Source organism: Lonchura striata, chromosome 26 (genome assembly GCF_050655825.1).
Source record: "Lonchura striata isolate lonStrDom1 chromosome 26, ASM5065582v1, whole genome shotgun sequence".
NCBI lineage: Eukaryota > Metazoa > Chordata > Aves > Passeriformes > Estrildidae > Lonchura > Lonchura striata.
Window position 1 is genome coordinate 8,732,825 of NC_140728.1, and position 27,265 is coordinate 8,760,089.

General features: G+C 51.7%; 1 protein-coding gene across 1 annotated transcript in view; it reads left to right on the plus strand.

The window, feature by feature from the left end:
- The window catches only part of LGR6 (leucine rich repeat containing G protein-coupled receptor 6), a 156,138-nt gene that overhangs the window by 117,712 nt on the left and 11,161 nt on the right, over window positions 1–27,265 (plus strand). Inside the window, exons 7-15 of the mRNA XM_021527716.4 lie at window positions 10,154–10,222; window positions 11,903–11,974; window positions 13,105–13,176; window positions 14,216–14,284; window positions 15,214–15,285; window positions 19,392–19,457; window positions 22,594–22,665; window positions 24,129–24,200; window positions 24,897–25,022. Coding sequence (XP_021383391.3) covers window positions 10,154–10,222; window positions 11,903–11,974; window positions 13,105–13,176; window positions 14,216–14,284; window positions 15,214–15,285; window positions 19,392–19,457; window positions 22,594–22,665; window positions 24,129–24,200; window positions 24,897–25,022 — 690 coding nt within the window. The remainder of the gene's footprint in view (window positions 1–10,153; window positions 10,223–11,902; window positions 11,975–13,104; window positions 13,177–14,215; window positions 14,285–15,213; window positions 15,286–19,391; window positions 19,458–22,593; window positions 22,666–24,128; window positions 24,201–24,896; window positions 25,023–27,265) is intronic.

Here is a 27,265-nt window from a genome sequence, read left to right on the forward strand (position 1 = left end):
AAGCTGAGCAGTGTCCTGAGGTCCCTGAGCTTTGCTTCCAGTCTGAGCACAGTCCAAAGCCTGAGGAACAGTTGCCCCATACCAAACAGTGCTCAACTTCAGCCTCGTTAGGTAGGTAGTCGTAACACTGAATTTCTCCCTCTGTGTCCCTGAAATATGAATATTTCATGGATCACAGCTGAAGGGGAATGAGTGAAGCCCCCCTGCACGATGAAGCTCCAGGTCACTGTCTGTGCAGAGGGATGGAAGGGGAAGCTGACCTGAACCTGTGCAGCCACAGGTGCTTGGGTGTGTGTGCATGCCTCAGAGACAGCCATGGCAGCTGAACCTCAGAGCTGGCCCCAAATCCCACCAGCACACACAGACCATCATTTAGCATTGCCTTCCCTGCTATTAGGCAGCCCTCAGCCCTCGGTGTCCCCATGGCAGAGCAGAGCAGAAAGCAAGTGCAGAGTGCAGCTGGAAGGGGACAGAGGCTCCTCATGGATCTTCCCAAATCCTCCCCCAATGCAGTTGTGGAAGTGACTCATTAAAAATGCCCCTGGGATGTGATCTCTGCTTTGGAGAAAAGGGGAAAGCATTTTTTTCTCCCATATTTTGTCCAAGCAGGGAGAGGGGTGGTGGCGCTGGGGGCTGACTGTCACACACACCCCCAGCAGGAATCCTGAGGTGAGTCCCTGGTGCAAGGCAGGTGGGCAGCAGCAGTGGCTCTGGCAGGGCTGTGCTCCCAGGTGTGGCTCAGCTGGCTGGCAGTGCCAAGCAGCACCCTGGCAAGGGATGTGCAGGGTCCCCCACCACAAAAGCCACCTCACATTCCCCAACACCTGCTCCGAGCTCTGTCTGGAGCCGCTGAGGCAAAGGGGAAAGTGCAAAAGTAAGAGATGTGATCCTGCCAGTGGGCCCTGCCATGGACACGGCCGAGTGCCAGGGAGCCAGGACGAGGGCAGGGGCCAGGGCTCCCCTGCCTTGGCACACCCACAGGCAGACCCTGGTGCTGGCAGAGAGCAGAAGCCTGTCCTGGCAGTGTCCTGCCTTCCCAGCAGGGCCAAGGTGACTCCGGGGGCACAGGCAGGGCTGGAAATGGATGGCTGCTCCCCAGGACCAGCTCAGCACGCTGGAGGCCAACGGGCTGCAGCCAAAACAGGAACAATCTGCCCCAGAAGTGCTGCTCCCCTGGGAAATCTCCAGCCTGCCTCTGACACGGACGTGCCCAGGGAGGCCACGCAGCCCTCGCCCATCCCCTCCACCTGAGATGACCCCGCTGTTTCCTATCTGCTGGATTCTCCCTCCCCATCCGCATCCCTGCCAGCTCCTCCACCCATCACAGCAAGGAGATAAATCACTTGGAAACAGCAAATCTCCATTCATTTAAAAACCTTTTAATTTATTTTTTAAAAATTGCACTAATAAATTAGAAATGTCTCCCAGAACGGCTAAATCCAAAACCCTCTGGCTCCAGGCATTTTATCTGCCTAACCTTGCCTCACAGGAAATGCCCTTACCACAGAACCCGACCCATTATCTGGGTAATTAGTTGAGTCTGTAAAAGCAGAGCAGAGCTGAAACCTACCTACTCCTCTGGAGAGTTGGATTTTCTATGGAAGAGGAAAAAAAAAAAAAAAGAAAGTAAGAAAATTAATATAAAATGCACCTTGGGCAATGACGGCAGGAAGAAAGAAATGGGAAATATCCCCAGTAGAGCTCATACAGGGTTTGTTTAACACTTTAAGGGCCAGGCAGGCTTTGCTGTTCTCCCAGAAAACTGTCTGCCAAATGTTACCTTGCTCCTCAAGTGAATCTCTCTCCATGAGCATGTCTAATTTAAAGCCTTTTGTGCAGACTCTTGATGTTAATGCCAAATCTGAAGAATTCCCAAAGCAGCTGATGGATTTGACCCCTCAAGGACACCCTGTTTGCTGCACTGAGCTGTCCTGGTACTTTCTCAGCATCCTAATGCTCCCATGTCAGCATGGGTCCCCAGGCAGCTCATCAGAGCTTGGCTGTGTGATCCCAAGCTGCTCTGCCAGAGGATGGAAGGGACTTCAGGAGAGGCTCAGTGTCTTGGTTTGAAAAGCCAGGTGTCTGCTAAGGAAGGCAGGATCCTCCCTTGAAATGGAAAATGTAAACCCCCTCCCTCCAAATTATTATAATTTTGAAATCAAGGGGCTCTCAGGCAAAGATATGGGAGTAGGAATAACAGTTCTTTACTAGGGGAAAAAAATAGAAATGTAGTAATACAAAACAACACTGACAGGGTCAGAATAGGAGTTGACCCCCTGTGGGTCAGGGAGGTGGCTCAGCCCCATCCCAGGGGGGCTCAGCCCTCCTGCAGTGCCAGCTGTGCTTCTGCTGGAGCAGGATCCTGCACAAGGGGGGAGTTTTCCTTGGAGCTCCAGGGCTGGGGGAGATGGGCCTGGGCTCCTCTGGGAATGCAGGGGGGAGAAAGCTGCTCCTCTGGGAATGCAGTGGGGAAGGAAGCTGCTCCTCTGGGAATGCAGGGGGAAGGAAGCTGCTCCTCTGGGAATGCAGGGGGCAAAGGCTGCTGTGCTGTTCCCAGGTCAGATTGGATCCAGGTAGGAATGTTTGGCTCCTCCCCTGGGCAGAGCATCTCCCCATGGATGATGGAATTTTCTCAGCCATGCAGGGACACTCACTGGCCATGGACAGAAGATAATTAATAATTAATGGCCCATGAACAGCAGAGATCTCCTGGAGGGAGGTTTGGTTGTGTGAGAGATAAAGAAAAGTGCCCAATGAACATCAGAGAACTGCCCCAGCTCTGGCAGATGGGAATACAATGCACACCCCCAGGCTCATCCTGTAACCTAAGGCACTGAGGCACCCAGATTGAGGGTACACTGAAAGGAAGGGGACATGTGGCTTTTTGGAAAGAGGCCCACAGTTTTGGGCCTCCTGGTTGCACAGGTCCCTGTGCCCAGCCCAAGAACAGAGCTATAAAGTTCACTGACTGCTCTGATCACTGTGTAATGGAAAGTGACTTTTCCAAACAGTGAGAGTCACCTGTGAAACTGGCCACTCACCACACCTGGCACTGACTAGGTGTCTCCTTGGGCCCCCTCCCAGTTTGCTGCAGCTTCTCCCCCTCGGGCAGCAGCCTGTGACTACCAGGAACGTGCTCTCCCTGGTGCAGCTCAGCTCTGAACCAGTTAGTACCTTGTAACCAGAAGCAGAACACAAGCCCAGTCAGACATGATATTTTGCAGGTCTATAAAGAAAAAAAGAAAGAAAATGAAGGCAGTTCAGGTGAAAAGGTAGTTCTGGAGGTGCTGCACTTTTCCCTGGCTCCACTATAAGGCTCATCTCCATCGCAGGACTCTCCCTGTTCTCCCTTTGCCCACCAAACTCTCACACCCCCTCTTGCACATGGCCAGCTCTCCAGCCTGGCTCCCCCTGCCACTGTTCTTGCAGCCTTGGAGCTGCTGATTTGCAATGAGCAACAGCACTGGGGCTCTCCAAGCTCCAACCTCTGAGTCTGCAGACGTGCTGTGACCCATCACAGGTGCTCAGCTCCTCTGCTTCTTTGGGCTTCCTGTTGCCCAAAGCTTTTCCCTGTTGCCAGAGCCTTTCCTGGAGCAGCTGTCTGTGCCTCTTCCTCCCGAGGCATGTGATGTGAAGTGATGTCTGTGCAGAGGGAGGAGCAGAGGCAGCTGGGGGCACGTTTTCACCCTGCATGTGCTGGTGGTGCACGGGAGCTCTGCTTCCATCCCACGCTCCCTCCTGCCAGCAGCAGAGCTCCAGGGGCTGATCCCCAGCCATTTGTGCACCTTGGGGAGCAGATGGAGATCCCCAGCTTCTTTCCTGCAGTTGGGGAATGGCCTGCTGCAGACCAGGCTTCCCTGAGCTTTGCCTTCCTCTCCAGCCTGGCAGGGAGCTGCCTCCTCCCTGCCTGCCTCCTGGGCCATCAGCTCCCTGGGGTTTCTGTGTGTCCCAGCACCGAGGTCCTTTTGTGTCCGAGTGTGCATGGCAGAGTGTAAAACACATCAAACGTTTATCCATCACCTCTGTCAGTCAGAGAGCAGACAGGAGTCCTGGGTGCAACAGCCACACGCTGGACGCTGCTGGGATGTTCAGTGGAGATCAGAGCTGCACTGGGGGGGACTGGTGGCTGCAAGGGTGCAAGGCACAACCCACAGACAGTCCCCCTGCTTCAGCAAAGAACCCTCAGTGCCACAGAAGTCCTGTAAAGTGGTGCAGCACCCTATCAGTGAGAGGCTGAGATGTTTCCAGGCCAGGCTGTCAGAACGAATCCTCGTTCAGAGACTGCTCTTGCTCCTGGCAGGAATCATGTACCCTAAGTACCTGACAACCTTCCCACAGTGGGCAGCCCATCTCTGCTCCTTTGGGACACACATGCACTCCTCAAGTTCCATCGTGGTCTGGCTTCTCCTTATGACTTGCAAAAACAAGGGGTTTTCTAGGACATGATTAATGTCCCAGTGAAAACGCTGACCCTAGCAGATGAATCCCATGGTGGGTCTTGCCTCTCTGCGGTGCATGTGAACATCCCCCTCTTCCTTTAGGGGATGGGCACATTGCCTGGAGCCAGACAAGTGCTCTGGGGCCTTCCACATCCCCCTTCCCTCCTCTCACTCCTTTTAGGCACTGGCAGCATCTCATCCCCCAGGCTGAGCTGGGCAAGGGCAGGCACACACTGCTGCCAGTGCCAGGAGAGTGGGCTTTGTGCTGATGCTACACAACAGGAACTGTTGCAAGCATTCAAAAAACCACTTCAAGTGCTTAAGGACATGTTTTAGTGTGGGGTTAATGGTTGGACTCAATGGTCTTGGCTTTTCCAACCTTAATGAATCTGTGATCCCATAAAACACAGCACCTGATTGTGCAGTTATTTTTCATATTTGAACTGATCTGGCAGCTCAGCCACAAGCCATGACTGGATGTATGGAGTCTGGGTAAAGCTGTCTGCTCAGTACTGGGCAAGAGGTCAAACTACATGGTCACCATGGCCCCCTTGGGCTTCCAGACTACCAATTAAATCATTTCCACCGCTTGATTTGCCCACAGTAACCAGCACAACTAGCCGAGGCAGTAATTACATTTACTGGCAGCTTGATGAGGTGCCAGCACAGGACAGGTGGAAATGCAGGTCCTCAGAGGAGGCTGCACAAAGTCCCCTCCAGGCACCATGGTAACATCTCCAACTCCACTGGGACTGAAATAGTCAGCAAATGTCCCATCTACAACTTCTAATCTCACTTCATCTTCAGGTTTATTAGCTGCAAATTTGTGGTGTTTTGTGGCTTATGGAAGAATTTATAGTACTATATAATTTTTTTTTGGCTTCCTGTGTGGAACCACTAATAGTCCCTAACAGGCAGAAAATTGACCTGAGACTCTTTCCCCTCCTTCTCTCCTTTTGGCATGACTGAAGATATTAATAGTTCCAGGCTGCTTGCTGTCAGCTCCAAATCACCCTGGCAGTTAAAGCCCAAAATAACTGGGCCTTTGATGTCAACTTACTTTTATTTCTAAATAAACAACAGTGTTGGTTAAGATCTTCCAAATACGAAGCTATAGACTCCCTCTAGCAATAAAAACAATGGAAAACCAGCCAGTTCACTGTGTCTTGGGCAGACTGGGTGACCTTTCAGAGGCTTTCATCTCAAGTAGAAGAACAGACAAGGCTCCTCTTGCCATCCCACTGCCATGCTAGAGCTGGTAACTTTGAACCTAGCTGAGGAAAGGGATTATTCATAGCCATTGCTCTTGAACATTCAGTTCTGAACCTCTTGCCTGACTGATTCTGCTTTCAAAGGCATTTCTTAATGGGGAAAACTCCCTTATGTCATGCTTATTATTTTTATTTTTGCTGTTGTGAGGATTCCCTATTGCATGGCATAGCCACTGCTATGGTTGTTGCCATCCATCCACCAAGCACTGCTGCCATTGATCTGCTTTGTGCCAAAAAGGACAGCACTCCACAGCCAGGAAACCCCACATGCTGCACACAAAGCCGTGGGTCAGCCCCAGAGCTGGGGCAGCGCTGCCAGGTCCAGCTCTCTTGGCCAAGAGGCTTCTTGGGCCACCCCAGCCCGTGCCACAGCAGTGTAGAGGGGACAGTGAAGTGGCTTTTTGCAGCTTTCCCTGCTTCATCCCAAATCTGGAAGCAGTTGGGAAGTGGCAGAGTGTGGCACTAGGGAAGCAAAGCATTGCCCAGGTACCCCGGATAAGGCAGGGAGAGGAAGGGAACCTTTCAAGGTGTTTGCTCCAGCACCTCCATTTCCTTCATCTACCAGCTCCTGGAAAGGGTTTGTATTGATGGGCAGTTCACTGACATGCTCAGGAGAGGAAATTTTGTTGCCACTGGAATCAAAAAGCAAAATCATCCCTAAACCACTGAGCCATGAGTCCTTCCAATCTGCCTTGACCCTGTGCTGGGGAGAATGATCTGGAGATCCACCAGCAGGCACAGAGGAGATTCCTGGGCTAGATGGAGCCTGACAGCACCTGTGAAAGACCTGAGGACTGGATTTCACTAAATGAACAGAAACTTCCCCACTGACAGGAACAGCCTGGTGGAGGCTGAATGCTGTTTCTGGGTCATTGCTTGGACCACAGCCCAACTCCAGTTCTGTGAAAGAAGAAGAAGGGACATGGAAATTTTTTTCGCATCATGGTTTGGGTGCGGGTTTTGGGAAGAGTGGCCCCACTGCAGGGAAGAGATGGCACCTGAGGACCATCCTGAGTGCTGGTTTCTTCCAGCCCCCTCCGGGCAGCTGAACCCCATGAACTGGGCACAGCTTGGCCGGGAGCTGCCCTGGGGACAAGGCAGGGTGGTGAGAGCAGCACAAGATCCAGAGCAGCCAGGGACCTGCTCCCCACAGCAGCTGGGCTCTTTCTAGGAGGGAGGCTCACCTCCCCAAACCCAGGAAGCACAGGCAGGAGCGAGCACAGGCACATTGTCTCCTCTGAACAGAGCACAGAACGGGGCTGCTGGCAGCCAGGATGCAGCAGCATGACTACACCTGGTTGCATTTCCACTTTCCAACAAGCCCAGTGTCTGCCAGCATTCCAAGATGGGCTTTTACCCAGCAGGAGCTGCTGAGCACAATGAATGCTCTTTGTATGTGTCAAGTGCAGAGGGGAGGGAGGCCCCAGGATGCTGCCAGGGCTGGGAACGGTGTGTGTTCGCTCAGGAAGAGCTGGTCCTGTACATACTTGCTCACATGCAGAGGTACAAACAGAACCTTCATCTGCTGATGAAAGACCAGCCTGCCTGGAAGAGGTGCAGGCTGGAAAGGAAATACATTTTTAAAGACAGGAGCAAATATTACAGCACGATGAATTATTCCTTGTAAATAATACTGGATCTAAGATCCCTTGTTCTGCAGTGAATCACAGGTGAGCCAAGGCTCCTCTCTGCTGGGCAATATTTTCCATCTGTTGGCAGCTCACAGAAACAGCCCTGTGCCATCACAGGAAGCCTCCACAGTGGCAGTGACACTGCAGTGATGGGCTGAATGTCACTTGGGGCTGGGGCTCATAGAGCCTTTTCTCCAGGGACCATCCCTTGGCATCACACAGGCTCATCCCAGCCCCAGTTCGTGGTGCAGGGGAGGGAAGGGACACAGGCAGACACCCAGCCTAGAATGCCTCCCTATGGAATCTCCCTCTAATTTCAGGGAGTCACTGCAGGGTGAAATTTTTAAAGGTATTATGCACCTTATGTGCATAATTTGGGACTGTCAGTCAACTTAGGCTGCTAATGCCTCTGATTTCAACCAGTGCAGGGATCTGGATGTTAATCTGATTTGACTGAGGCTTTGAGAATGCCCAGTGAGGTCCTGCCTGCACTTCTCATTGCTTGTTCACTTGGGAAATCCAGTTCTGCATCTTCCTGAGCAGCAGAGAACGGATGTGTCATTAACAGTCCTGCCCCTGGTAACCAAGCCTGTGCAGTGAGAGCCCTCAGCCAGGCCCTGGTGGAACCTGGCAGGTGCCATCTACAGACACTGGCCAAGAGCACCCAAACAGCTGATAGGGAGCTACGAGCAAAGAGTGAGGCTATGAGCAGACATGTGTTGGGCTATCTACCCCTGAACAGATCAACCTGGGCTCAAGCAGGGAAGTCTGAGGAAAACCACTGGTCTGCTTGGAGCCAGATGAGAACAGAGTGTGTCAGAGCAAGTTCAGGGAGTGGCAGAGCTCTCCTGCCTAACAGATGTGAGGAGGGGACACCAGTCCTGTTCCACTCCTGGGCCCTGGGACAGGCAGAGCAGCCTCAGGTGTGCTGGGACCCTGCCAGCACACTGCAGGGTGGGCAGAGCTCAGGGTCTCACTGCCAGCCCTGTGCTCCTTCCCTGCGGATCGCCAGCACTGCCAGCTATCAGACAGCATGAACTCCTTCCTGCAGGAGCAGAATTCATCTGCTCAAATCTCTGCAGAGTACCAGCATCCAGATCACAGTGTAACTGGAGGAGGGAAAATTGCCCTCAGTGTCAGGGGACAAACCCTGCCAAACCAGGACCTGCCACAGAACCTGGGCTTCTCAGGGAATCCAGCAGCAAGGTCTGGTGTGGACCTTGTCAGAGCTAAACGTGACAAAATCCACCCACAACAACCTCATTCCATATTCTTCTCTTGGGTTTGTGCCCTATCTTGTAATTCTGTGATAAGCATTCCCTAAGACATAAATCATATAAACTGGAAGTCCTGGAAGGACCTATTTGGAGAGACTCTCTGGGTTGATTTCCCATGTAAACACCTTCAGGGCAAAGCTAAGCTGGTGCCATGGAGTCATTCCCAAGCAGGGGCACTGGTAGTGAGAGAAGATGTAAGAGACAAGGGGGCCAAGAGAGATCATAACATAATGACCATGCCTGGGCCCAGAGGATGAGAATTACAGGGTAATTGGGCAGCAGCCCATTGCTGTGTAAATGCTCAGTTATTTCTGTTCCATAAACCACAATCCAGGTTACATGGTAATTACTTTGAGGTTCATTAAGTGTAATTATACAGTAATCTCCAGGAGCCAGTAATCGTGTTCCAAAGTATCTACCACTTAAAACTTGGTGAGTGTCGTGCAGGTAGGAAGCAGTGGCCTGGCTTTCAGCGAATGGCAAAGTGGGATGGCCAGGATGGGTCAAATGTTACTGTGACAGCTGAAATTGCCTTCCAAGGAGAAAGCTGGGCATGCACGAGAAGTGCTGCACACCCAAAGCCCAGCCAGTCTCCATGGGCACCCTCCAGCCAGCTGCAGGATTGGTGCCTTTGAAGGGCTGCCCCTCCCAGGTTGCCAGCAGTGCCCCAAAAGTCAAATAAATCCTTTTCCAGAGGTTAAGCCCATCCCTGGAGAACAAACATAGCTCTTGAGATTTCATTCAGACTCAGATGTCTCTCTTAGTTGCCAAGTCGGGGTGGGTAAATTCTAAACTTGTGATTACAGCCAATGCAGTATATTTTATTTTACTACACAGACAATTAGACAATGCTCAACAATGTCAGTACTTCTTGCACATCACTTCCAGCTTTGGCTCATAGATTCCAATGTGGGGTTGGCTCCAACCATCAGAACAAGACCTAAGTCCTCCCACAGACTCCTCTTCTCACTGTTCCCAGTGGCACCATGTCCCAGTGGCAGGGAGACCCAGTGTCCTCGAGAGGGGGAATGAGGAATGTCCCCACTGAGGGAATGGTCCCTGATCCCCTCTGCACCACAGAGCACAGGGGCCCAGAGAAGCCCTTCTAGGGCCCACAGAACTGACACTGTTTGTGTTTCTTGCCCTTCAAAGAACCCCATTTTGACCTGGAAAGGCAAGAAAAATTATTCAGAGCCAAAGGCCCGGGGCTGAACTCCTGGGAGAAGCGGCCAGGGCCCTCAGGAGATGGGGAGCAGCAGCACTGCCCAGTGATGGGCACAGGGCACTTGGCAGGGAGGACCCCTGTGGCAGCAGCCATGGCTTGCACTGGCTCTCACCTGACAGTGGTCCCAGCAGGGAGTGTTCCTGCTGCAATATTCCTGCTGCAGGAATGGGTGAGACTGTTTCCAGGCAGTGGCTGGATCAGCATGGTAGGAAAAACCTGTCTCCCATGTTAACGACCAAGTTTCCCTGGCTTCAAAGGTCGAGTTCCTACAGAAATGTTAATGAATGTATTTCCCTTCTCTGTCTTTCAGGGATCTGAACTACAACGAGCTGCTGGAATTCCCCGGGGCTATCAGGACACTGGGCCGACTGCAGGAGCTGTGAGATTTTCCATTTATTCCTTTTCAAACCCACTCCCTGTGGAAGAGTGACCAATAAAGCATCGCGTGTGCTCTGACTTGAGGGGAGCACTGTCCAAGCCTTTCTTTTCCTTCCCAGCTCTATCCACTCCTTCAAAGCAGTTTATTCCCTTGATTTCCATCAGCCCTGACCACCTCCCCATCAGCCTCCACACCTCAGAGGGGAGTGGGAATCTCTGCCAGCCTTGGAGCAGGTTCCTCCTACTGCTCCTCACTCTCCTGTGGCATCTCAGGGGTTCAAATTCTATCTGTTCTCTGGCTGCTTCTGATGTCCATCCCTCAGCTTGGGACCACAACCTGGACTTAACGATGTTATTGTGAGGCCACAGTTTCTGCAGGCACTGTGCCACCTCCTCTAATGCAAAGAAACTATTCTATCTTCCTTAGGACAAATTTATAATAGGGAATTACCAAAGTTTATGGCCATTTTAGTGAATAGCTTTCCTTCCTCTAATTGGTCAGCCTGGGAGATGCTAAAAATAAGAAACCATCCCACTTATCACCCACAAAGGTAGAAGCCCCAGGGTGGGGTGAGTTGATGTGGATCCACAGTTCCTGTGTCACACTGGTGCCAGGCTGGGGTGGGACAAAAGCAGCTGATCTCGTGTTTCTGGGAGCCTTGGAGTAAAAATCTGATACCACTTTTTTCTTTCCTGGAAGAATTCTCATGAGATTTCTCTGTTCAGCCCAGTTACCATCATTATTCTCACCTTCAAAATGAGAATAAGATCCTTAATCCCCTTCAAGATGGCTTTTGACATGCCTTCAGTAAAGAAGAGGCAAATTCCAAGCAGTCATCAACTAAACACCTGCTCAGACTCCTCTGGGATAAACAACTTGGGCATCACCCACAGCTTGGTCATAGTCCTGGACACAGGACCCTGAGACTGACTTTGCTGTACAGGAGGTCAGACTGTGGCCACAGAGCTCTGTTATGCTGTCACAGAATTCACAGAATCACTGGGTTGGAAGAGACCTTAAAGATCATGGAGTCTGTCTCAACAGACTCAAATGTCTCCCAGCCCCAACACCACAGCTCAAACCTGGCACCCAGTGCCACATCCAGTCTTGTTTTAAACACACCCAGGGATGGTGACTCCAGCACCTCCCTGGGCAGCCATTCCAGAGCTTTGTCACTCTTTCAGTGAAAAACTTTTTCCTAATATCCAACCTATACTTCCCTTGATGCAGTTTAAGGCTGTATCCTCTGGTTCTGTCAGCTGGTTCTCAAACTTAACCAAAAATACACAGCTAGAGCTACAAATCCTTTAAAGTCATGTGGGCCAATAATTCCTGGCACACTCTGGTTGGCAGCTGTGGAGTGGTAATGGAAACTATCCACAAAAATTGTAGTTCCTGGTGGATAGAAAATCTTGTGTTTGGCATGTTTCTGTTTCCTGACCTGTAAAGTGTTAAACCTGAAGTCCTTGTACCCTCAGTGGGGTTGGTGGAGTCACATATGGAGCAGCAGATTTTGTCCTGCCAAACCACAGACCTTGTTCACCTGCTGGGATGATGCTGCACCTGGGAAGGAGACTATATCTCCTCTTTGACAAATATTTTGAAGGCTCTCTGGCTTTAGAAGTGTTGAGAAATGAAGGTTAACTTAATTAATATCAAGATATCTGTTTCTCCCAACAGTGGTTTTCACAACAACAACATCAAAGCTATTCCAGAGAACGCATTTGTTGGGAATCCCCTCCTCCAAACAATGTAAGAAAATTAAGTAATGTTTCCTACGTCTTTATATTGCCCAGATAGGGGCATTTCCTGGTATCTTTAGTTGGGATTTCTGACAGTGGTCAAATGACAACAATCTGATATTTGCTATCCATGTGCCAAAGGAGGCTGAAATGGCTTCTTCTCAGCTCCTTCTCAGAACTGCTGTGGGTTCTCCTTTCCCTGATGTTTGCTGCAGCAGAGGCTGATAGCAAGGAAGGAACAAAACACAGGTGGTCTGCATGGAAACCACCTAAGCCCTGGCTGACATCTGCTGATGTTTATTCCTCGTGCTCAGAACAGCTACAGCAGCAGCTCCACATGTCAGAGAGCTGGGATTCCAGACCCCTGTGTGTGCCCACACCTGGGGACACAAAGCCCTGCAGATAAACACACCCAGCTGTCAGGTCATTTCTGCTCTGACCCAGGCACAGTTGGTGATTTTTGGATAGTTCTCTGAACCACACAGATATTGAAAATCATGTGACAAAAGCTCTGCTTGTCCAAATTGGACTTAAATTATAGAAATACCAATATCTGGAAAGGCATGGTGACACTGGGTGAAACCATTCACTGCTCCAGCCAGAACAGCTGCTCCCTTGGGCAGCATCCACAGGGTGATGATGGGGGCCCATACACCCACAATGTTCATCTCTCCATTGCATCTGCCCATCTAAAGTCTTCCACAGTTAGTGGGGGGGAAGTGCTTCTTGTAGGAGGTGAACTCAGCTCCTCCCATGTCTCAGTGGGTCTGAGAAGAGCTCACTTCACTGACTGTGACAAGTGGGAAAGGTGCTGGTGCTGTGTGTGAGACCACAGGAGGTGTCCTCCAGTGCAAGGTGTTTCTCAGCAGGGCTGAAGAAGGGTTTTACACCTGCCTAGCCCATCTAGTTCAGCAGGACCCCAAAGGGCCCATTCAGAGCAGCAGGAGATCTCAGTTGTACCAATGTCCAGCCAAAACAGGCCAGTGGGAGAGCCTGTGGTTATCTGGGAACAGGAATTCCTCAGAGCACAGCAGCACCTCCTGCATGGCGGGCTGCTGGTAGCTCTGAGCCTCTTGACCTGTTTCAGCCTCTTCTCTTTGCGTGCAGCAGACTCTGACCTGTTCCTCTTTCCCATTGCAGCCATTTTTATGACAATCCCATCCAGTTTGTTGGACAGTCTGCTTTCCAGTACTTGCCAAAGCTCCACACTCTGTAAGTTCACCAAGCACATCCCCAGAGAGGTAACATCCAAGCTCCAAGCCCCATGTACTGGGCACCTTTGTGGCCTCCTCCCTCCCTTTTTTCAAGAGTCCCTGTGCTACTAGAGGACCATGAAGCCACTCTGTTGTCCAACCCCAAAGGCTACTCCAAGGAGTAGACTGCAGATGTTTTCTTCCGAACAAGGATAATTTTGAAAAGGGCATTTTAGAGACAGCCACTAATTCCTCCTCCCCACACAGCTGACAGACACTGAAGCTTTCCAGGGTCTCCACAGCTGTGCCAGGAGCAGCAAAGTGCCACATACAAGTGCCACAGCTTTTTCTGCTGTTGCACAATTGCCCAAACAGAAGAACACTGAAGGCATCTGCTTTTCTCCATAAGATGGAAAAGTGGAGGAACACGTCCCAGCACCATGGCACAAATCATATTTCTGGGCAGACAGCAGTGGCAGTGTTTCCTTCATGTGTTTGGCCCTGGGCCTGCTCCAGGGCCACCAGCACAGGCTGAGCACCACCTGAACCACAGCAGCTGCCCCATATTGGCATTTCAGCCAACCTGTTGTTGCACAGCACTAAAAATACTGAGGCAGTGGCAACCTCATAAATCTCTATTTATAAGCCTCACCCAGGCACATAAATCATTCAAATAGCCCTGCATTCTTTAAATCCAAATGCATAGACCCAGGGAGGTTTGGGTGGGATGCCCTGCTTACATTCCCCATGGTAATTGTTTGGGGTTTTTTTATTTAATTTGGATAGAGATTGTGCCAAGAATGTCAGTGGCTGGGAGAAGCTTTGAGTTTGCCAAGTCTCCTTGCATGGAAGTGCCCGGCTCCATCTCGCTGTATCCGCACGTTGTCTGCTCCAGCCACACGGACAGGGACACACAGGGACACTCTGGAGCTGGGCCTTGATCACACCTGGCTGTGAGGAAGCAGATTTGCCACTGTGCTTGTGGGTCTGGAACTTTGGGCAGCTGTACTTGCCCCCAGGTGCTCTGCCCACCTCACTTCACCCTCGTTTCTCTGCAGGTCACTTAATGGAGCCACCGATATCAGGGAATTCCCAGACCTTAAAGGCACCACCAGCCTCCAAGTTTTGTGAGTGGCACCTCTCTCCCTTTTACCCTGCTAGCTGTGCTCTTCCTCCTCCAAGGTGGTCCAGGCTGTTTCAGTGAGGACAACTTTCCCAGTGCTGTGCAGTATTCAGCTCTGCCTCTCCCTGGTCGCTCACCCTTCTGCTTCGTTTCACCCCTGTGGCTCCTGAATGCAGCTTTCCTCCCTGTGAGTGGCTCTCTTGGTACTCTTGAGTGTGCTCCAGTCCTTTGTTTGTTTGTTTGTTTGTTTGTTTGTTCCTTCCTTCCCTCCTGCACCTGTGAAGGAGTGAACCTCTGAGTGCAGTGCTTCTGCTGCAGCCCAGTGTCTCTGCCCATACTGGAACCAGCGCTGTGGTGCAGTTCAGGAAACATCTGCCACCCAGGCTGGGGTCCTGCAGCTGCTCTGGTCCCCTCCCCACACCCCCAGGGCCTTGGAGGACACGCTGCCCCTGGCCCCACACGGTTCTCCTCTCTCAGACACGTGTCCCCACGCTGAGCCCAAACTGGGAGCACCCCTGGGCAGGGTGTGGCCTGGCCCTGCTGTGTCCCAGGGACACAGGGACACACCATCCATCCCTCATACAAAGTTCTGAGGCAGTCCTGGCTCCAGGCCTGGCCAGCCTGGCCAGTGGGAACAGGGATGGCAGAGCATGCCACAGAGGCCACTGCCACCTGCCCCAGCAAGGCAAGGACAGCTGTGAACTCAGCACTCAGCAGTGGCCCAGAACTCTTCACAGGCACATTCACCTTAGCCAGGTCCAGCAGCAGTACTTGTTTCCAAAACTGCCAGTATTTTATCTTCTCCATGTTTTTTAATTCCCTTACTGATACTGTCTCTCCTGCCATTATTTGGAACTGGCATCTGGGTTTCTGGGTCACAGAGTCTGAGTGCTGACTGTCACACCATTTCTTCTCTCTCCTCCACCCCTCTAGGACCTTGACCCGGGCAGGAATCCATTTCCTCCCCAGAAGGATGTGCCAGCAGCTGCCCAGCCTCCGAGTCCTGTGAGTAACCTGTGTCTCTGCCCTGCCTGGTCCTTACAAAATGCCCTCAGGAACTGGTCTTTCCTTTTGTCTAGCTCAGGGAAAAGACCAGCTGTGGAAGGCCATCCTGTGCTTCTTGTTCCCATCATCTCTTCCATGCAGAAATTGCCACCTTCTTAATCGCTACTTTGAGCTCTTGCTTGTTCTTCACCTTGCTGCTTCATCCCAGCTGCTGCTCTGGTCCCTGGGCTGCAGGCAGGCACATCCTCCTTGCTCTGCACCAGCAGGAGCTGTCCCCTCCCCGTGCAAGGCAAGTAGAGAGAGTACAAAAGGAGATGGGTAAGAATGGCCACAGCACTTCACAGCTCCCAGCTGAGCAGAAGCTCCAAGCCCAAAAACAAGGGGGAAATCACCCTCACCCTCTGCCCCAGCCTTGGCTTATTGCAGTTGGAGCTGCAGCAAGTGCCATCATCTGGAGGAAGGATCCCGTTCATAACCCAGCAGAGATCAGGTCTGACCTGATGGAGACCTGTGAGGCCACAAGGCCACATTTCCTCACATGGGGCAGCAAAGCCAGATCAGGGTTTTGCTCAGTCTCTGTTTCTTTGCCTCTGCCTGCTTAGCCAGGCACTGAATGATGCTGGGGGGTCACACTTTCTCCATGGTACATGATGAAACCAACATCTCAGAAAGGTTCTGCATCATCTCAGCATCACACCCCTGATTCCTGAGATCCCCAACTATGTTTGCAGTCAAAGACATCCTCAGGAAATGAGTCATGAGCCAGATTTATACAAGTTTGCAGCCTTAGGGCAACAACAGGCTTGCCTCTCATCAGTCTTTATACAAGCAAGCTGAAAAAGAAAACAAGTTTGTTCCAGGAAAGCAACAGGAGTGAATTCTTGATCACAGAAATTGGAAACAAGAGTAAAACATAAAAATAAAAGAAGACAATTTGTAACTTAGGAGATTACAGGCTTTGGTTCCAGATGTCCCTGTAGGGAAGATCTCTCATCTTTAGACATCTGGACCAATTCAATGGATGACTTGCTATGACAGTGCAGCCTTTGGACTGGCCCAGGCTGTTGCATCCCAGACCTCTGTTTATGTTTGCAGTTATCAGACTGGAAGCCCCCACAGCAGAGCCTGTTCTCTGTGCCTACCCCCCACCACCGTGTGGGAGAGTTTTATTGGGACACGCCACCTTGTTGCCTGCCCCTTGCTCCTCTTCCATAGTGAACACTCCTGACATTAATTGCATTGCTTTCAGGGCTTGAAGGGAGAGCACAAGGGCCAATGTGTGTGCATGGTTACATCTCTCTTGCCTTTGAAATGCCTTGGCCCCTCATCCCCACAGACCCAGAGGCTGTTCTCTCCTGTCTCTGGGCAGCCATAGGAGCCATGGCTGTCACACATCTGACTGTAGATGACACAGGTTAACCTGCATTTCCAGGGGTGGATTCTCTGCAAGGATCCTGAACAGGGACTGTAGAGCCTTTGCAGGGGCAGAGGGTCACAGCCCCACACAGGCAGGGCAGCCTTTGGCATCAGCCTGGCATCCATCATCCTGCTGCTTCCATGCAGAGCTCCTGCCCAGGGCACAGATTTCATGGAACCATGGTACATCCTGAGGTGGAAGGGACTCACAAGGATCGTTGAGTCCAGCTCCTGGCTCTGCACAGAACACCCCAACAATCCCACCCTGGGCCTGAGAGAGTAGTCCAAGTGCTCCTTGGGCTCTGGAAGATTTGTCTTTCTTCTCAAGCAGAAATAGGTGACAGTCCCCTGAGCAGAGCTGAAGTCCCTTGGTGCCATCAGCACCTTCATCCTGGTATGTTCCCAACAGAGCATGAGTGACCAAGGCTGCTCTGTTTGTACATTTTGGGCTGCATCTGGTTACCCTCACTCTGGAGGAACCAGAAATAACTCCTGGGGCTGGTTCTCCCCCATCACTGTTAGCTAAGCTCCAGCCCTGTCAAGGCCAGTGTATTGACACAGGGACCAGGGAAAAGTGACTGATGCTAAGGTTTTTCCTCCATCCTGGGTGACAGCCTCCAGAGCCAAGTACAAACCTTTTGCTTGCTTTTCCCTCCCTCCTCCTCTCCACCATGGAAAACTGGTGGTGAGTGGGTTGGCAAAAAAAATAAATAATTGAAATATTTTAGGAGCAATCTATTGGCAGAAAAATGGAAACCAAGTTTGGAAAGTCGGCAGAGAAACCACATACAAAACTTTACCCTGGGGTAAATTTCCCTTGAACAACCACAAATCCAGTCTCTGCTGGTGGAGGAAAGAGCTGGTTTAAACATTGCTCCTTACCCAGCCTGTTTCAGCTTCAATAAATCCTCATTAAGCTGTGCCAGAGTGGGTTTTCCTCTGACTATCAAGCCACTCTGCCCTAGATGCTGACATGACACTGAGCCATGAACCAGTGGCAAGAGGAGTTTGCTGCAAACTGCTTTCGAGTGACAGCACTTGAAAGAACAAGGACCAGAGGTTGTCAAAGTCTGTATTGTCCTGAACCAAATCCCCGTCAATGGCACAAGCCCTTCCCTGACCTTGGGGGGAAGCCAGGGAAGGCTGAATGGGGAGCAGGCAATGGGCAGTGGGGTTGCTGTGCCAGAGGGAGGAGAGAAGCCAGCTGGTCAAACCCTCCCCAGGCTCTGCAGGCACATCTGCAGCTTGTGCTGAAATACCTCTGAGCTGTGCCCACCGAAAGCAGGGCTGTGCCCGGCAGAAGTGGCATGGGAGGGTTTCACAGCTGCCCTGAGGCTGGGCAGGACAAGCCCAGCCCAGCTGTAGAGCAGCTCCATCAGCCCTCAGGATGTGCTGCAGGGAGCTGGGCTGGGGGTGGGCGAGTGGGGAAATCATGGAGTGACCCTGGCCTTGCACAGAGTGGGGAAATCACAGAGTGACCCTGGCCTTGCACAGAGAGTGGGGAAATCATGGAGTGACCCTGGCCTTGCACAGAGTGGGGAAATCACAGAGTGACCCTGGCCTTGCACAGAGTGGGGAAATCACAGAGTGACCCTGGCCTTGCACAGAGTGGGGAAATCACGGGGTGACCCTGGCCTTGCACAGAGAGAGGGAAATCATGGAGTGACCCTGGCCTTGCACAGAGTGGGGAAATCATGGAGTGACCCTGGCCTTGCACAGAGAGAGGGAAATCATGGAGTGACCCTGGCCTTGCACAGAGTGGGGAAATCACGGGGTGACCCTGGCCTTGCACAGAGTGGGGAAATCACAGAGTGACCCTGGCCTTGCACAGAGTGGGGAAATCATGGAGTGACCCTGGCCTTGCACAGAGAGAGGGAAATCATGGAGTGACCCTGGCCTTGCACAGAGAGTGGGGAAATCACGGGGTGACCCTGGCCTTGCACAGAGAGAGGGAAATCATGGAGTGACCCTGGCCTTGCACAGAGAGGGGACATCATGGAGTGACCCTGGCCTTGCACAGAGAGTGGGGAAATCACGGAGTGACCCTGGCCTTGCACAGAGAGTGGGGAAATCATGGAGTGACCCTGGCCTTGCACAGAGTGGGGAAATCACAGAGTGACCCTGGCCTTGCACAGAGTGGGGAAATCACAGAGTGACCCTGGCCTTGCACAGAGAGTGGGGAAATCATGGAGTGACCCTGGCCTTGCACAGAGAGTGGGGAAATCATGGAGTGACCCTGGCCTTGCACAGAGTGGGGACATCATGGAGTGACCCTGGCCTTGCACAGAGAGTGGGGAAATCACGGAGTGACCCTGGCCTTGCACAGAGTGGGGACATCATGGAGTGACCCTGGCCTTGCACAGAGAGTGGGGAAATCACGGGGTGACCCTGGCCTTGCACAGAGAGGGGAAATCACGGGGTGACCCTGGCCTTGCACAGAGAGGGGAAATCATGGAGTGACCCTGGCCTTGCACAGAGAGGGGAAATCACAGGGTGACCCTGGCCTTGCACAGACACCCAGAGCCAGCAGCTGCTGCAGGAGGGAGATCCCACTCACTGGGATTGCCAAAAGTGGAGCTGTGCAGGATGAAGTGAGGTCACCTCACTCTCCAGCAGTACCTGCCTTCCAAGGGAGGGTTCAGGGGCACTGCCTTTTGATGTCCCAACATTCCTGTGTCCTTTTCCTGCAGAGAGCTGTCACACAACCAGATCGAAGAGCTTCCCAGTTTCCACCGGTGCCAGCAGCTGGAGGAGCTGTGAGTATGGAGATGTCCTTGTTTGTGCTGTGCCCTGGGGAAAAGGGCTGCTTTGAGGAGAGGGTGGTTCCCACACACAGAACTCCCTAAGCACTGGGAAAGTTGGGCATTGAATCACTGTTTGGAGTGCAAATGGGCCAGAGCTCCACTCTCTGCCCCTGTGCACATACAGAATAAAAATACATCCCCTGTGCACAAGAGCTTAATTCAGTCAGGTGCTGCCGGAGGTCCCAGATGTGACAGCACTGAATTCACTTCTCTAACTCCAGTCCCACTATGAGCTAATCAAGAATGGGGTTTATGTCCACCATAAATGCCTTCTGCTTCAAGGAGGGGCCTCATGCCATGGGCACAAAGCAGCTCTTACCCACCCTGCCAGGGCCAGCCCCTCCTGAGAGAAGGGGGATTCTTTTCTCAGCTGTAGTTCTTGAACTGGGTCCTCTCCAGGCCCCCGGAGGCACTCCTGTTGCTCTGAGACAAAATTATTCACATTCAGCTCAAAATGTCTGGAAATCTGGCTCTACACTAAAAATAGAACTCAAGTTCTTGGCCTCTTTGAGAAAAACGTTTTAAGAAAACAATTAAGATAGACTCCATTATTTTTTACAGAATTCTGCTTCCTGGAAGAACAGATGTATGGGAGCAGCATGCCCATTAAAAAACCCCACAGGAGAGGTTGTCCCTGCTCTCTGTAGCACCTCAGCCTGGATAGTCAGACCAGCTCATCCAGCCTCAGCAAACTGGACATTAGAACACTGTGAAACTACATGGAAATGAGAATACACAGCCCCTGCTGCTTTTTATGGCAGCTGGGAGAGTACCCCCAGGAAAACATTTGAAAAAAATATAAAGTACACCAAAAAAGGACAAATGTTCAGAATTTCGAAGCTGTAGTTTCACACATTCTGCCTAAGTTGCCTCTTACAAAATTTGATAATATGCCAAATTCAGACTTAACATTAATATAGAATCACATTAAATCCCAGTTCCTGGCTAGTGAAGTCAAATAGATTATACCTATAAAAATATTAATATTGAATTAATATTAAATATTATTTTTTTTTATTAAGAGACCAAAATTAGTATTTGGTCCCTTAACCACAAAGGTTTTGTCCTGTAAGCCCCACCTCCACTAAGGATCAGTATTCCTGATGGTCTGAAACAAGTCTGGTGGTGCCTGTTGGTACCTGGCCCACAAACAGCTCAGCTGTGCCCTTGCTCTGCTGTAACTGCTGGTGTGCAGACCTTTACCTGCACCACACAGGTGACCCCTCACAGCTAAACACCCCTAAATTATTTTTCTCAACCTTGTTCCAATACTCCTGTGAGAACCCCGGGCTTGGTCTGGGGTCTCGTGTGGTGGAAAAGTCTCTCCTCCAACCCGTGCTTTACAGAAAGGCTCAGCAGTCTCTGTTGTTCGGTCTCAAGGCAGTTTATTGCAAGTTTTCTAAAAGATTTTCTTCTGGGGCTGCTGTGGTTTTCTCACAGCTCAGGCAGAGGCACACACACACCCTGACATCCTCTCTGACCCCGACTGCTTCTTCTCTCCCCGCCCAGGGCTGCTGCTATCTTTTATATGATATATTACGTATTACATGTTTATAGTTTTCCCCCAATACCTACTACCTATATTATACAAGGTGCTTTTCTACTCTAAACCAATCTGTGAGTGCCAACATCACCAAAAACATGGAGGCAAGGAAGAAGAAGGAGGAAGAACAGGATCAGCCCACTTTCCTCCATCTTAGAACTTCTGACCCCCATGTACAAAATAAACCTCCCCCCTGTACATGTGCTAAAAGCCCCCTGTACAATACTAAAAAAAATTCCCCTCTACTTTGTAACAACTTTTACTATCCTATCTAACCCTTTGTGACTGCTTGTTCCACCTCCAAAGTTGGTAACTCGTTCCATGGCTCAAACTCAAAATCACAGCTGTTTTTCAGCTGCCTGACAGGGTCTAAAATGCTTCTGACCAAGGCCTGGAACCTCTAAAAATGTCTGAGGGACATTTTGAGTTTCAACATACTCCTTCTGCCCAAACTCCACCTCTTCCAATCAGTGAGACCCCCAAGTCTGTGCCCAGATCTTCCAGTGGCTGCCAGGTGAAATCTTGGCTGGAGGCAGGGGCAATGCCAGCCTGGGGCACCACGGGGGCAGCTCAAGTGCCACCTTTGGAACAGGAGCAGGTGGCCAAATACCAACTGAGACACTACAGCCAGCACATGAGGGCCCGTGTGTGAGATGAGTCAAGATCACTTCTGACTCTAAAGACAGTTTAGCAACCGGGGGAAAACCAGGGAGCTGCTGTAGGTGGAGCAGCAGGCAGTGGCTGTCTCCCCTTGCAGAAGGTCATAGATGGGGGGACACTTCTTCTGCAGCTCTGGGAATTCAGGATGGGCATTCTGCAGGAATCTTAGTAAGCATTCACCACAGTTTCACACCAGGGAAAACAGAACTGAGGAACTGAACCTTTCCCACAAGGTGCATGGCTGGAGCATCCAGGATGTCTCTTGGGGACGTGGGGAGTGAGTAAATCAGTCACAGAGGCTGTGTGAGCTCTCACACTGCTTTTTGCCCTTCCCCAGGGGATAAAGGAGCTGGAAAGGAGATGTGGAGGGCTGAGGCACTTCATGTGCAGATGTGGACAGTGGGTTTTACATGACATCAAGATATTTCTTCATGGAACACCGAGATCCCTTCAGCCCTCAAACCTCCATCCTCACCAAGCAAAGGGCAGCACCACATGGTCCTTCCTGAAGGGTCACACAGAGCTGGTTGCTGATCACTGGCTCCAAGCTCTCAGCTTTTCCTCTGGAAAAAGCAGTTTGGAGGCATAGGGCAGAGCAGAGTGGGAAACCAGTGTGGATTTGGGATTAACAGGGCATCTTTGGCCACTGCACATCAACAGTTCTTTACTGGGTCATGATGGCATGAAAAGCAGAGGCTGTCTGAGCCCTGGAGCTGCCTGTAGGAGAGAATGGCTTTGACACTTTTGCTGCTCATCCTGTTTAACTCTTGGAATTAAGAGTAGGTCTCCCAGGCACAGCAACTTCCACTGTGACAGTGCTGCACTGGGACAAAGATCTCCATAAGTGCCCCCATCTCTCTTCTCAAACCAGCTTCTGTTTTCCAGGGGTCTCCAGCACAACAAGATCCAGGAGATCAGAGCAGACACCTTTGTGCAGCTGATGGCCCTGCGCTCCATGCAAGTATTGGCTGCCAGGGACCAGGGGGGGCATGCTGGGGAGGGGTCTGGGAGCCCAGATGGGCTGGGGGAAGCTCCCAGCCTGCCTCTGTCACTGCTGGGAGGCTTTTCTGTGAGTCCCTCTTCCATTCCACCTTAAGAAAGAGGTGGGCACAAACCATGCTTTTGGTTCCCCTGTGCCTGCAGACCCCCCTCTTTACCTGCCCCTCGTGCCCACACCCCAGACACTCTCACCACACTCTGCCAAGGCAGAGCCCACATCACAGAGAGGCCTCCTGAATGCAGGAGGAGCTCAGGGCATGGGTGTACCTGAGCTCCAGCACCCCTGTCCCACCCAGGCTGGTCCTGGGCCATGCACTCCTGGAGCACCCCTGCAGAGCATCTGTTTGGTTTGGAAGTTCCTCCCTGTGGCAAGCCTGCATTCACAACACCTCCCCACCATCAAAAGCTCGTGCTCCGTGTCACAAGTGCACCCAAGCACTTCCCACACACACAGAGTCACCTGCCGAGTGCCTGGCACCTTGGAGAGCTGGCAAGGCCCTGAAGGGCATCACTGGCTCTGCAGCATCTGGGAGGAGCCCTGGCAGTCTTTGTTTGCTGTTCTGTTAGGAAGTGAACTAAATCACACCAAATCTGTTGCCATGGTGCAGCAATGTGATGCCATTTAATAGTTCCTGGGATCCCATGAGTGTCACAGACACCATGGTTACACCTGGGGTGTGACAGGTGACACTGCAGACACCCAGGGAAGCGTGAGCATGCTGCCCCAGCCCAGGCACACACACAGGTGAGAAAGTCTGGCAGCTTTGGGTATGTTCTGGTCCCTGTGGAAAGGATTCATCCCACTCAGTGTCCCACATCTGAGGAGCTATCTGCCCTTAGAGCTGGAGAGATGAAAGCTGTCCTGTGGTCAGCCCTAGGACAAGAAATGTCTCCCAGTTTGCTGGTTTCCTCTGCACTGCTTACAGAGGAACTGGAGCTCTCTCACTTGGGTGGAGGCAGGGTTTATTGAGAGGACTCAGTGAATCCAAAGCACCTGTGCATGGCAGGAGATATTCTAAAATCACCTTCCCCAGACCCCTGGCCCTATCTGCCCATGCTGCACCCAGCACTGTGACTGCACTGGGGATGATCTGGCACTAAGGCATGACCTATTTGGCATGTTGGCAAAAAATTCCCAAATTTACAGAAATTAAGCCAGAAAAGAACATTTTTCATTGATCCTTTCCTATGGGTCTCAGCAGAGGAGCTTCTGCAAGGCAAACTCTTGTGCCCTCTGTTGGAAACCACCCATATACAGACCCAGACTTGTCTGTGGGGAGCTGCAATGGGACAGAAATTGCTGCTGACCAAGGGGCTACAGATCCCACATGTGCTCCCACCAGGGCCCTTGGCTGGGCCAGTGTCAGCAGCTTCACTGCCCTGCTCTGCTCTCTCCTTACTGCTGTGTCCTTGCCTTGCAGAGACCTGAGCTGGAATTGCATCCAGTTTATTCATCCAGAAGCCTTTGTGACCCTGCACTCCCTCACCAAGCTGTAAGTTGCAGGGATATTTCTTTCACAGTGGACGAGGGATAGGAGGTATCTGAGGACCTCAGACTGACCTCCTGGGCTACCGGAACACCTGGGATTTAGATGTTGGATGATTGATGTGCTGAGGTGCATGTCTCAGCACTGATGTGGACACAACAAATCCCCAGGTTTCCTATTAATACTATTAATAAAGGGATGATGAAGTGCAGGAGGGGCCATCTTCAAGATGCTCTCATCCTGAACACTAAACCTCCATTTCCTGATGCTTCCATAGCCACCTTAGATGCCTTTAAGGAAGATCAGCATGATGGGCTGTTTCTGCAAGAGTAACTGCATGCCATCTGTGCTGGTTCTGGAGGGCTCCCAGTTCCCAGCCCCCTCTCCAAGCCTCTTGGGTATTTTATGGGCTGGGATCTGCATCACCCCTGACCTACAGTGCAGGAAGGGATGTGTGGGACACCTACATGCACAGCGAGGGAGATACCACCCAGAGCTTTCAGCATGGCCACTACCCCCAGCCCCTCACTTCCCCAGGGTCTGCAGTGTTTATCTCCAGAGGCTCCTGGCCCCAGTGCAGCACCCAGCCCCATTTCAGCATCACATCAAGGGAGCAACTGAGGCAGTGCCCTCTGCTTGGCTGAGAGACCACTGGCAGCAGAGCCCTGACCATGGTCTCCCTCTCTGCTTTCCCCTCACCAGGGACTTGACTGACAACCAGCTGGTCACGCTGCCCCTGGATGGTTTGGCTGGACTGACTCATCTGAAGCTCCAAGGCAACCCAGCTCTCTCTGAGCCCTTCACCAAAGAGAGCTTCCCCAAAATGAGGTACTTGGAGTGTTGCTTCTGTCACTTCTGGTATTCAGCACAGGCTGGATTTGCTTACAGCACTCAGCCTCCTGCCCTCCTTGCCCATCTCGTGCTTTCTCCACGCTTCCAGGCCCATGGGTTGAGAGAGATTCATCTGCTGCTAACACATCTCATCTTTAATAGGTTCCATGGGAGAGCAGTGATGCGCTCCCAGGCCACCACCCCCACCCCAAACACACACACACAAGTGGAAAGCGTGGAGCAGGCCCAGCTCAGGGCTCCTCTCAATGGAAAACATTCCCAGAAGCAGTCCTACCTAATGACATCCAGGTTTTCTTCCATAAACTGTGCTTGTGTGGCCATGTCTTGTCTGTTATGGATTAATGAGGAGCCTGAAGCAGTCAAACTGATGAGGAAGAGGCTGCAAAAGGCTCAGAGCAGAGTAGCAGAGTGCTGTGCTGCTGGCTCAGACTTCCCTGACCCTCCCTGGCTCCTTGGTCTCAGTGTGGCACCTGCCTTCGGGTTTAGACACCCATGGTCCAGAGAACACAAATTCCTCCCAGATGAAGTAATCTCTTCCTTGGGTGTCCCAGGGAGTTGTCTTCAAGCCAAGAACGCATGAGCTGATGCTCCCATTCATCCAGGATGGGTTCCCAAAGCTGGAGCTTTTCCAGTTTACACAAAGGGCTGGGGTACAGATCACTGCACCAACACAGGGCTTAAAGCTCAGGCCTGAGGACAAGTGTGGAGCTCTCCCTTCAGCTGCCTCAGCAGTGGTGCCTGCAGGGCTCTCTCTTTCTGACTTTTTTTAACACATAGCTGGGACCAGCATGACAGGTTTCCAAATGGCAGGGGATTCCAGAAGCTTTTGAAGGGTTTTCTACACCCAAGGTCATAGAACAATAGAATGGTGTGGGTTGGACAGAAACATTAAAGCCCATCCCATTCCACCCCATGCCATGAGCAAGGACACCTTCTATTATCCCAGGTTGCTCCAAGCTCTGTCCAGCCTGGCCTTGGGCACTTCCAGGGATAGGACAGCCACAGCTTCTCTGGGCACCCTGTGCCAGGGGCTCCCCACCCTCACAGCAAAGAATTTTTTTCCCAGTATCCCATCTAACCCTGCCCTTTCCAGTAGGAAATGAGGATTCCTTGTCCTGTCCCTCCAGATCCTTGTCCAAAGTTTCTCTCCAGATTTCTTCACAGAGACACGGAATCAGAGAATCATTAATGTTGGAAAAGATCTCTGAGATCATTGAGTCCAACCTGTGATGAATCCCCACCTTGTCAGCAGTCCAGAGCACTCAGTGACACCTCCGGTTGTTCCTTGAACACCTCCAGGGATGGGGACTCCACCACCTCCCTGGGCAGCCCCTTCCAATGTCTAACAAGCCCTTCCTTGAAGGAACTCCTCCTGATTCCAGCATGAGTCACCCTTGGCATAGGGGAGACTCATTTGAGGCCATTTCTCTCTCCCTGCTGCTTAGTGCCCTGGAGAAGAGACCAAACCCCTCCTTGTTACAATCCTCAGATGTAGGCAGTGATAAGGTCCCTGCTGATGTGGGAGAGCTTCCTTTTCACCAGGCTGAGCCCCCTCAGCCACTCTCTATATGATTTACTCTCCAGACTCTTCCCCAGCTCCATTTCCCTTTCCTGGACTGACTCCAGCCCCACAATGTCTTCCTTGAAGTGAGGCGTCCAGAACTAGACACAGGACTCAAGCTGCACCCTCACAAGTGCCAAGCTCCTTTAGGCACTGGAAGGGGCTCTGAGGTCTCCCTGGAGCCTTCTCTTCTCCAGGTGAACCCCCCCAGCTCTCTGGCTCCAGTGCAGAGGGGCTCCAGCCCTCCGAGCAGCTCCGAGGTCTCCTCTGGACCTGCTCCAAAGGGCAGTCCCTTGTGCAGGGTGGGTCAAGTTCAGCACTTCCAGGGTGATTCTCCTCTAAATCAATTCCAATGGCATCTCTTGGGCTGGTTTGCATTTGTACCAGAGAAACTGAGCCTGCAGCAATGCTCCAGTGAACCATGCCAGGCAATGGATCCATTAACATTCCCTAAATTTTGGGTACTGCCATTAAGCAGCCTTATCCTTGGGGCATATGTCTGGAGGAGTCATCTGGGAGCAGTTCTTAGCCTTGCTGGGAGGATCTGCACCTCCCTACCACCTTTCAATAATAGGATCTAATTTGGAGCTTATAACAGGAAACGAGCTTGTATACAGAGTTTCCAGACCCTCCCGGGGCTCAGCCAGAAATGTTTGGG